Genomic DNA, 12,398 nt, shown 5'->3' with positions numbered 1-12,398 from the left:
ACATGAACACGAATATAATATCCTCCATTTACCACCGCTGGTGGCTTCAGGTGTGTTTGCTTCGCAGCTTCCTGCATAATACTTTACCACATGCTTACCTTATCAATGTACATCAGCATTGGACCCGTGAAGATCTTGACACTCGCAATAGGGAGGTCAGAATCCATGTGGCCCGTGAAGATCCGGGGTAGAATAGGTCTTCAGCTACCCATGTTTGCCATAAAAGTCGACTATACATGTCGTAAGAGGCGACTAACGGGATCGGGTGGTTAGGCTCGCTGACTTGGTTGATGCATGTCATCTTATCCCAGTTATGTAGATCGATGCTCTTGTTGTCAATCACTGGCTTGTCTGGTCCATACTCGATAATTTACAGACCGCCATCATATAGCTGGAATATTGCTGAGTGCCGCGTTATGCAACAAACAAATAAACAAACCTCTTTAAATACATAAACTACTTGCTATCAGTAAATGTACAGTGCATGTTAAGGAATTGGTACTGACATAACGATAGAGATGATATCGTCCTTTTATTCTCAGATGTAAACGCGAAAGAATCTTGAATAATGAAATGTGTTTGGTCAAACATCCGTAGGTAGGTGACAGGTGTCTTGTTTCAACCATTTACCACTATCATTATACTGTTGATGATATGAATTCAAATTATGAAGTTTCACACAAATGTCACAAAATGCAGATTCATACGTTTCACCGTTATCATTTCTATATCTGGATTTGTTTTCCAGTATCCTAGCATAGGCTGTGACGTTTTTCTCCAGATATATAAGATATTTTGCCAGTTCTTTTGGACTTGAAAAGTGCGCTGCATTAATGAACGTTCCTTTTGGTATCATGGCATCATAATCAGCACCTCCCCGAACGACAGGAACAATGTTGTGAGAATAGGTTTTATACAACTTCTCTGTGACGTAGTCAATGCAAAATGAATTTTCAAAGGATAAATAAAACCTGTATTTGTTGTACAGAACATCGCAATTCTGTCCGCTACATTTCAATGGACCACATCTTCCATACATGTCCACTGTTATATGCTTCCCTAGTTCTTTCACATATTGTTGCCGTTTGGAGGGTGTGTTGCAGTTACTAACAAACCACAGGACTGACTTTGTTTTATTCTGAGCAATTTCAGTAAAGTTACCTCTTGGTGTTGATTGCTGCTGATCTAAAAGGATATTGTAAGGCAAGATGACATCCGAGTCAAGACGATACGTCATGGTCCAGTTAAACACATGGCGCCATTGCTCTGATTGGTATAACTGACTTGGGTAATAGTTTGGACACTCTAATCCGAATAAGATCCATACTTGGTTGGTTGGTTTAGCTGGAGGCGTCCTGTACTGGAGATCAACTGCGTCGATGATGACAACATCTGCTTTGTCCATTTGATTTGGATGAAAGGAACATTCACAGTGTTTCTGTGGACATTTTTGTAAACCTTGTGGACAAAATTTCTGAAACACTTTGAACCATCCGGGAGGATTATAAAACAGGATGAGCTTCGGCTTGGTGCCTGTTACCGGATGGTATCCATGGTTGAAATTCACGCTGTAAGACGTCTTCTGTCTGTACTTTTCCGAAGAATGAAATGAGATTGGTTTATAGAAATATGGATACGTACGATTTGAACTATTAAAAGTCATTTTGTAGCCAATTGTCGATACTGTCACATTGTTATTGGTGTTTCCTCCTTCGTTGTGCGATACGTTGTCTCTCTGAAACACCGCCCATACTCCAGTCAGCTTAAAACTGGACTCATTGTAGTTCAGCATTACGGTTCCACACAACACCGTGGCAATTAGCAAAGCCAGGCAGTACTTTAACGTCTGTTGTGACGCCATAGTCTGAAACTGAAAAAAATGAGACCTATGTGTAGATGTGACAAAACAGAGAACTGATTGGCATACACACGTATACAGAAACACATAACTATTCTGAAGTAGGGTATATTTTGATGTACAACTTTACAAGACTGTCAAATGTTCAGGGCACTGTTTGATGTATCGCCTTGTAAGATTGTGTATCAGGCCCCTTGTGTGCACTGTCTTATGTTATTTATTACCATGGAAGATTGAATGTCAGGCCCCTGATGTACAATGTCTGGTTGATGTATCACCTTGTAAGATTGTGTATCAGGAAGCAGGTGAATGAAACCTTATCTCGCCTTCCATTAAAATACTAGCTTCTGATTGGTAAAGGAGCGGGGAATTGTTTTCCATGTCGCCTGCTCTGAGAGCAATCGGAACACATCTTAGGTAACTTGCTTATCTCCGAAATATCGTTGAGCTGAAATGAACCGATGTTTATCCGAAAGCATTGAATAGAGGGAAGTAACTCGGTTCGTTGCGTCGTCTGGAGCTGTCAAAATGGCAGAATCGAAGCGTTTTACTCAGTTATACACTTTGGAATATATTCCGGGTCTCTTTGAATGAATGTCGGTGAGATAAATTCGTTTTCAACCGATGCCTCGGTACATATGGTGCGATGTACCCTGGGTGTGAGTCTATGTATCCCGAGCCGTTAGACGAGGGGTACACAGGCTCACATACAGGGTAACAACACCACGTTGCGTATCGGGTGCCTAGTTTAGAATGTACTGTTCGCTGTGTCACCTTGTAAAATAGCCTAAAGGTACCCTCCAATAGAGCACATTGTCCTGTCTGGTTTAGCAAATACATGTACCTACATATAGCCAGTGTACCCTTCTTTCATTGTGTAGTCCCGCGTCACATTATGTTCCGGGTTCCTAGGATCAATGTGCAGTCAAAAATTGTGCTTACGGTTGATCGATCCGGAACATTCTGTTCAGAAGCCTTTTGGGTTGGGTACCTGTTGATCATGTTTGGGCTTTGCCCACAATCTGAAATCATACAAATGTCGCTACTGGTTATGGTAATGACAAGGATTCAGTTTAATAAGCGAACGTTTTGGGTTTCAGTGATTTTAGCTCACCTGGAATGAAGAATATGACATGGCACGTTTTCCATCATCGCTTGCATATTCATTCATCTCGTTACCAGTTAATTAACCTGGCATCTTAGACTTGGACTTGATGAAATAAACCAAACTCACAATATGTTTGAAATGAAATAAAATATGAAACAAATCAACATGGGAACAGTGTAAACATGATATGGTACACTGCAAGGGCTAAATACTTGCAACACAAAGGAATCACATAGGCAAACGTAAATGGAAAAACTTTAAAGATTTTCTGATTATTTGTCTCTTTGAAACTGCAAGGCAAAGAAAGCTGAAATGTATGATATGTAAGATGATATTGTGACTTGGTTTGTGTTCACAGCACAGAGATAAATAGTTTCTATTAGTTACCAAAAAATGAAGGAATTTTCGCAGGTTTAAACGTGGTCTGAACACCCAACAGACCAAGAGGAAGAGACAGAAACAACCTCATTCACCGGGCCAGACTATCATGAGCAGCATCCTTCCTCCGGGGACCTCAGCTTTATTACATTATGGATGCTGTCTAAGTATATGCAAACAGATGGCCAAAAGAAAAGAGGGACCTGTTGGATGTTTTTCGGAGTTGAAGTCAGTGTGTGATGTTGTCATTGGTGGAATGCAAAAACTGAAAAAAGGATAGAGAATTGGAATGAACCCATTCTGTCCCATCCAGCTGTTTTCAAAGTCTGTCCTATATGAAAAGCTATGAGTTGTTCCCATATTATATGTATATCACTGCATAGATCGCTTGAAACTGCCACTAATAAGGCCAGGGTGTTAACTGGGGACGAAATCTGAAACCTCCAAAACCTAAAGACATGTCCATTCCTCCATAAACATCCGTGTAAAGGGAGATATATTGCTGGGTCTAAAAAATCTACCACCAAGTAACCCAACTATGAACTATGATCATTAATACAATCAAGGAAGGACTTTCTTTATATTCATGGAACGTTTTGAAACAGGAACGGCAATACTACCATGAGGATTCTCAAAAACACAAAGAGTTTTCGTGAAAGGTCTCTAATCTCAGAAAAGAAAGATGTTTAATCCTGATTTGATTTGTACACCACAATCTCAGCCAGCAAACTTCGGGAAAAACTTCATTCCTTGATCCACTGGGCATTTGTCATTAAACGTGGTGACCAAAGATATAGTTACACCTCATTCTTAAGAGGTTCAGGATAACGTAATCATAAAAGCAAATGCCATCTGAAGTTTTCTGAATAAACACTATGTGAAATGCTGGACTTCCTCCATGATAACATCTATGTAACATTTGGAGTTAAGACATTTAGGTACTCACCCCTTTATGTCGGCAACTGATTCCAGAAGCTCTAACCTTTGGTGTCTGCATTTTCACAGATTTTGAGATACAATCGAGCATGCCTTTTGACGGTTTCAAAGAACGTCAAACGACACAAGCTCAAAAGTTGTTTGATCAACATTCAATGCCTTTCAGTGAAGCTTTCTAAAGGTTTTTGGTAGGCATCTGAAGGACATTTCCAGATTTGACGCATCAGTGATAAAAAAATATGTCCGATGCAATTCCCTATTTTGACTTGAACCATTTGTTCCCGTGTTTTATTTAAGGATTGACTGTATTTTTTCGGTACATTGACGTTTGAATCGAAAAACCGATATGTTAACTGTATGAATCCACGTAGCGGATTCTTACAAAAGTTTGCACATCGGTTTTTCGATTCATACATCAATGAACCGAAAAAATACACCTGTCAGTCAATGCTTATAATTAAATTCGACAACGAAAATATGTAATAGTTTAACCCAAAACAGTTGTTTATATCAAAGCAGGCAAAAATGACGAGTTTGATAAACATTCCAGGTGTAGGAATACATACTGTGGCGTATTTAATTTATGCACATAACTTGACACGTCCACAAAGTCAGTAGCCAATCAACGGAGATCAGGATTAAAACAAAGTCATAGGAACTGTCAATCAAGTGAAGAACTGCAACAGTCAGACTGTAACGAGCCGGAACAAATATGTCCGTGAGAAGGCGGCTAGCTGTTTCAAATGACACAGTCAGTTTCCGCCAGATTCGAACATTAGTTCCCTGAGAACGGGAAGACCCAGTTGGTAAAATGCTAGTTAGAAATTAAACACGAAGACATGAAAGTTGTGGAACCGAGGCGAGCGGGACAAAAAGAAGCGAGACATTCCGTAATAATAAAAGTAGTCCGCTTCCGTGGGCGTGGCTTAATTTTTTATATTCATTGGGAAATGAATGCAATAACACGTGACCAATTCAGCTAATCAGAATGCGGGAATTTCAATGAACGCAAGGAAAATGTCATTACTTGGTGAACAATTGGTGTGCTTTTGCATGGGTTACGGTTGTCAGCAGTGGGGCAGGATATTCTCACATTGTTAATCGTGCTCATGATATAGTCGGAATCGTATCTGATGATTATGAAAGGGTTTTGTTGCTTTATAATCCAATTGCAATTCTTTTGGTACATGTAATGATATGATCAAAGGGCACAAGATTGAAATGCTTGTGGTTATACTTTCAATCTGATTTGTCTGGTCCAGAGGCGAATAATTTCACGCAGGTGTGATAGGAGGTGGAATATTGCTAACGGATTACAATCAAACAAACATTTGCAACGATGAGGTTTAAGTAAGACAAAGTAGCAAGTATATCACTTTTTGAAGTAAAGTTTGCATATGTTTGTGACGGGTGCTCATAATGGGACAGGATGGTTCCTTTTTCGCGAACACCTGGTATCATCACTATATGATATTATAGCTAAAATCGATAGAATTATCATTAAACCGCCCGCATGTTATCAGAAATCAGCGGGCCACTGTAACTTGATAATGCCCTCATATTGCTTGACGACGGGTCATTATCACACCCGTTGTTAGGTGATGTCAGAGGATAGTATAAGGGTAACGCTATTTTTCAGGGCATTATCATTTGCAGAAGCCAGAGGTCTTCCATTAACTATAAGGAAAGTAACGTCACGTTCAACAGTGACGTCATCTGGGTTGTTCAATGACGTTTCCATATATGTAAAGTGGGTCAGTGACATTCGTGTTGATTGCAGTAAATGTTTCAAAAACCGATATTTTTGTTACTTTTTATTCGGCCACTAATGGAAGACCTCGGCCTTCTGCAAATGATAATGCCCTGAAAAATAGCGTTACCCTTACATTAATACATGCTCTTGGCACATGGTCATGATATAGTCGGATTCGTACAATGGACTCTGATTTTGGCACAGATTTCTTATGATTATAAATATGTTTTTCTGTCGCTTTTATTTGAGTTTTGGAGATAAATTAAAGTGAACATACAAGAAAAGTATATATAACATACACTCTTCTAAAAAAGAAACGCACAGGTAGATTGTAAGTTAATTTATTGTACCTAATAAAATCGATATATTTAATTTAATATCAAAGATAAAAGTATGAAATTTTGAAACTCGTTAGTCACATGTTGTTGTTGTATAAAGGCATTGAAAGCAGTTCATTGTCATATCACATAGGGGCCACAAGGTTGCGCTGAAGTCAGTATCTTGTGTGAAAGCCCCGGGCAGCAATCACGGCTCTGCATCTCCTCGGCACTGACTGATGAGTGTACGAATTCTGTCCTGCGACATTCTACGCCATTCTGCTTGTAACGCGTTGGCCAGTTGATGGAGTGTCTGCTGTTGATGTTGGCATTATGAAGGTAGTCTAACGTGACACGACCTGTGTGCGCTGGAGCGTTGTCCTGTTGAAATAGCTCCATCTAGTGGTCAGTGATTGGAAGAAAGTGAGGTTGAAGAATTTGATTCATGTAGCGATTTGCTGTCAAATTTCTCTGAACCACAACCAAGTCAGATCTCCTGGTGAAAGATATGGCCCCTCACACCATGTCACTACCGCCACCTAAATTGTTTACCGCCACCCAAAACGCTCATTTCGACGACGATAAACACGTTGTCTGCCATCTCGCCGATGAAGAAGAAATCGTGATTCATCGCTAAGCCACACTAGTCTCCATTTTCTCATAGTCCTAGGCTGTAAGGTATGGCACCAACGCAAGCGTCGCTGTCGATGGATCGGTTGCAAAACAGGGCCGATAACTGGACTTCTGGGTCGGATTCCAGCCCAGATATCCTCCTCAAACCAGGAATGCGTCCTGCCGTCTCCGTAGCTGTGGCATTGCGATGGAACAGTTGAATGTAGCGATCCTGTGCAGGGGTGGTAACTCTTGGTCGGACGGTTTGCAGTGGAATTGAACTGTGTCTTTCGGTCACAAAGGCGGCAAATGGTGCTGTGTTGAACGTTGAAGTGGCGTGCAACAGAAGACTACGATTCCCCTCTTTGGATACGTCCAATGGCGATGTTCCAATCGGCGCTAAGCGCTGAGTCTCTGCTTTATATACCGGATTGTGTGTGTAGTCAGGTTCAGTGGACTACATACTACCTGTGCTTTTCTTTTCTTTTTGAAGAGTGTATGTGACTGATCGAGGTATTTGATAATTGAGATAATGCACAGTGAAACAATCCATATATGGAATCTATTTAAAACATCAGAAACATAACAAATCACATTTACACTGAAAACATTTTGTCATTCAGAAATCGATTATCTTGAAGTATTGTGTGTAGATCTAATTACTTAAATTACTGGCCCATGAAGATGCGGTCTTCAGCAACCCATGCTTGCCGTAAAAGGCGACTAACGGGATCGGGTGGTCAGGCTCCCTTCCTTTCGTTGATGCATGTCACCGATCCCAATTGCGTGGATCGATGCTCATGTTGTCAATCACTGGATTGTGTGGTCCAGACTCGACTTCTTACATGCAGACCACCGTCATATTGCTGGAATATTGCGTGTGGCGTTAAACAACCAACCAACAAACAAAAGAAAGCTTAAATTGCTGTTAGAAACTGCACCATGCGAGATTCTAATATATGAGGCTAAACTATTAAAAAGGTTGTTTAATATTGGATACATTTTACCAGCTTTCTCACTGTCAAAAATTCCATTCCACTACTCAACTGTATGCACATTATTTTCTTGGGAAAAGCACATATGTCAACATACCAATATTATAAAAGTGCGACAAATATTCTGACAGTGTTAGTCAAGTGACACTGCAAACACGAAAACGTCGTTTTTTTTCCGTATATGGTCATTGGACGGAAAAACGACGTTATTTGGACGTTTTCAGACCATCGTTTTTCCGTCCAAATAACGTCGTTATTTGACATCGGAATTTACTGGGAGAGAACGATAGCGTTAAGCTCCTCCCTTTCTTGAGTGACATTGTCAATCAAGCAACAGCGTCTACCGGTGTTTCTACTTCTCAGATTTCATTGGTCAGTCCCCGCGTGTTAGATTACAGGCCCGCGTTTGACGCTGCACTCGAAGCGCTTAGCGGAAGTACTGAAATCAATCGTTCTGAGCATGCGGATTACTTAATGCCTTGACCAAATTTTCCGTTCTGTGCATGCGCGATTTCGCGTATTGTTTCCTAGATTTAATGTCACCACTATTTGACAATGTTTCATAAACACAGTCACGTGAAGGTTCGGAATCGTAACGAGTAACTCCATTTAAATTGAAGAGGATCCCCAGTGATATGGGAGATTCCAAGATGAAACTATTCTATGGCTATCTAGGCTGCCACCCAAACCGATCTAAACGGGACCCGATAGCTTATTGTATGCTATATAGTCATATATATATATGGAAGTGGACAAGAACTATACATTGTATTCCGGCCAATTGTTCTTGCATTAACTTATAAGTCAGGAAAATGGACTTAAAAGGGGAGTTGTTGAATGTAATTATTTTAATTATTAAATGTTGCCTATACACTAATCTGGACGAACTTTTCATTGTTCTGTTTATGTCATCCTATATACTATTAGTATGTTACCGTTCTAAAGTCAACCTCTCACATAACATTATATTGTTCATAGTATCAAAGTTTAATCAACAATATCAAGAGCAGCGATTTAAACCACTGAAACACCCAAACACAAGGCTGTTATCAAGTGCTAGTGCAGACGTGATGCATCGTAAAAACTGTATCGTGATGTCTTCAGAAATTCAATTATACATCGAGATAGTACGGCTAACGCTGACTCACCGGTGGAACAAAGACAATATCGCTAATACAGATATAACGTATTTGAATGTTAATACTAAAGACAAACAATCATTATTTTTGCAGTGACGATATAACACGTATACACGTTTATTGTTAACTTTCATCAGTTTTGCTCTTCATTTTAATAACTTTGTTTTCACATATATATGTAGCAATACCCAACAAGCATGTCATACATAATTATGGGGCAGTTTTCAATCTTGTACTGACTTACTCTGGTGTTAATGAGCGAAGTTTATTGGCTTGTGTGTAAAACCCCGTTTTTCTGGTAATCCTATTATTACTTAGTTTATTTCTATCTAACGACACCCTGTTCTCTGGATCATGGCTCCGTGACTATCCATAACAGTTAAGATGAACATTCAGTTCAAGTAAATGAATGAGTTTGTTTTGACGCTACAGTCAGTCAAAAAACCAATGATGTGAGGTTTGATAACACACTTCTACCAGGTCGAACATCGTGGATCCTCATTTTCTGCCTAAAGAGAATCATAGTTCATATGCTAATCCATCTGCGAATACCCTCCCACTCAAGATGACCTTACATGTTGCTAAATCTATCATCTATCCCCCCAATCTCCCCCCCCCCTCCACCCCCCCCCCCCCCCCCCCCCCCCCCCACGCACGCACGCAAACACGCATACACGCACACACACACACACACACACACACACAAACAACTGACCTAAATAACCTCGACAGGAAATACTGCTGATAGCCTCTGTTCGTCCAACTCTGCAGGGGGCATTCTCAGTGGCTTCAAACGCGCTGAAATGTTTTCGCCTTTGCATCCAAGATGGCGGACAAGTGAAATCGTATGAAATTTGGCTATTTTAGGTCCTATCTCTTTTTTGATTACCCAATAAAGTCAATTCATAGTTTCACGGTTGTGAAGAAGCTTACAACTTTATAAGACTTATTCATCTCATTCCAAAAAAGCTACTCGCGCTCACATAAAGTTGTAGTTATTATGTCACTGTTTTATTTCTTTAAAAATATATTACATGTCCAACAATAACAATTAAGATGAACATTTAATTTCCGATATAAGTAAATGAATAAGTGTGTTTTACGCCACAATCAGTCAAAGACCAACGTTGTCCGGTCTGATGACACACAATCTACCAGGTAGCACATTGTGTAGACCCTATACCCATTGAAGTCTCCACTGTGGGTATTCCTGGGGACGAAAAGGCCCCATGTACCTAGGAATTTCATCAATACATTCATTCGCGGCATTCTCTGCCTAAAGAAGATCATATAGTTAACATGCTAATCCAACTCGAACTACCATCCCGCTCAAGATGAATGTTTTATGTAACATCCAACAGGCCCACATTTACACACGCACGCACGCACGCACGCGCACACACATATTTGGATTTACCAATCCCTGAATTGAGAAGACGTGCGTTACGAAGCTCCTCCAAGTCATCATCAATATCCGTATATGTCTGTGATATCTTTACCCATCCAAAGCCGAATATACATTTATTGTGTTTTCTTGACAACAAATGTTATAATTGCGATAACACTTTCTGAGTAAAGTACAGATTCTCGTACTTTCTTGGGTTGAGTCCCGTCCGGGATTTGAACCCACACTGTGAGTGAGGCACCCAATCGCCAGAACACAAAGTTGGCGATCTAACCCAGCCACCGAACCAAAAATGTTAGTCCAGATGACGTATACTTTGTGTACTCCTCTGACAAGAGAAAAATGGCACGGCTTCTATGACCGAAAGCTTTGAACCAACAATGCCTTTAAGAAAGTGGTCAACAGTAACACACATTATATTTGGATACCACTTTCTCAGTAAACTACATATTTTTAGGGTGGAGATAATAGACGTTGATGGTTGATTATCAATGGACAAATTAAAGCCAAAACTTAACTTATGAATGATTGGTAATGGGAAATGGACAATGGGCAAACGGGAGGCGGGGTAATCAGCGCCATGCCAGTTATCTGTTGGCTTCCCTTGTTGCGTTCCCTTCTTTGCTATCTTTTTACTTTTGTTGTTCTTACAGGTACAAATATATGTTCTCTGCCTCATAGCATTTAATAATATGCACCTGATGAAGGAGAAAGTATATATTCCGAAACGCAGTGTTCCTCCGTTGACATCCATAAATAGTTTTCCTTGTGTGTAGCAGTTCTTAATGCCCTTCAAAGACTCAATCTAGCTTTGTTTTTAAATGTGGTGATATTTGCGTAGAATATAATATGGTCATGCCTATATACATTTGGGTCTTTGTCTACATAAGCATTTAGACATACAATTTAGAGCTAAGGGCATTGCTAATTCTGCAGGCATGAAGTACACGTCATAGCAAGCTGTGATCTTTATTCATACTTTAGATATTCGTAATGGAGATCTGTAAATGAAGTTTACCGTAATCTTCCGCAACTCTCACCTCCTGACCAGTTGAACGTCTTAGTGCATTCAGATGCCATTGTAAAATTCCAGGCTGCCCCTCTTTCTGTGATGTTTTAACGGATGAAATCTATTGCGTTATAATAATCTCTGTTTGCTGATATATAATATGTACATGTTGTAAAATATTTACGATATGTTAAACGTGTAAAATTCGATGCATATGCAATGCAATGTGAACATTAGTGCGGATGCACGAAGGGGGTTATAGTCATAGTTATACTGCGATGGATGTAGGGGAATGGTAGGGGGGTGTATGTATGTATGAAAGCACGAATACCGATACATGAGGGCGGATATAGTTATAGTTCGATGGATGTTGGGGAATGGTGGGAGGATGGATTATGTATGAAAGCATGCGCATGGATCCATGATGGCTGACGTAGACATAATGGTGGGGGAAGAAGAATGTGATGTGTGTGTGCGTGCGTGCGTGCGTGCGTGCGTGCATGCGTGCATGCGTGCATGCGTTGTGATACGAGGGTTGGCGAACATGTTGTCAGATGATTGTGTGAGTAAGTTAAGTGGTTGAGGATGTGGCAGGTATGAGTATTGATACATGCAGACTTGGGGTTGGGGGACTGGGTGTGCCTGTACTGAGGTCTTTTGTTTCACTCACTTATAGTGTTTTCTTTCACTCAAATACTGTTTTCGCATTTTAATGACTGAAACTGTAGTGACGACTCAAAGGTCATACTGGTCGGGCATTCAACATATCTACCCCAACTACATACGTAGCCATTTTTATGGTGTACAATTCTTCTTCTACCTCACACACACACACACACACACACACACACACACACACACACACACACACACACACACACACACACA

At 40.3% G+C, this 12,398-nt stretch overlaps 1 protein-coding gene across 1 annotated transcript in view; it reads right to left on the bottom strand.

The window, feature by feature from the left end:
* Positions 1 to 325: 325 nt before the first annotated feature.
* The window catches only part of LOC124152517 (alpha-(1,3)-fucosyltransferase C-like), a 42,656-nt gene continuing 30,583 nt past the window's right edge, over positions 326 to 12,398 (bottom strand). Inside the window, exons 2-3 of the mRNA XM_046525479.2 lie at positions 2,801 to 2,880; positions 326 to 1,870 (exon numbers count right to left, since the gene is read on the bottom strand). Coding sequence (XP_046381435.2) covers positions 584 to 1,870; positions 2,801 to 2,860 — 1,347 coding nt within the window. The 5' untranslated portion in view covers positions 2,861 to 2,880 and the 3' untranslated portion in view covers positions 326 to 583. The remainder of the gene's footprint in view (positions 1,871 to 2,800; positions 2,881 to 12,398) is intronic.

Source organism: Haliotis rufescens, unplaced genomic scaffold, assembly GCF_023055435.1.
Source record: "Haliotis rufescens isolate VD_foot unplaced genomic scaffold, xgHalRufe1.0.p SCAF_13, whole genome shotgun sequence".
Classification (NCBI taxonomy): Eukaryota; Metazoa; Mollusca; class Gastropoda; order Lepetellida; family Haliotidae; genus Haliotis; species Haliotis rufescens.
The sequence above is the reverse complement of the archived record's forward strand: the minus strand, read 5'-3'. Positions and strand labels throughout refer to the sequence as shown.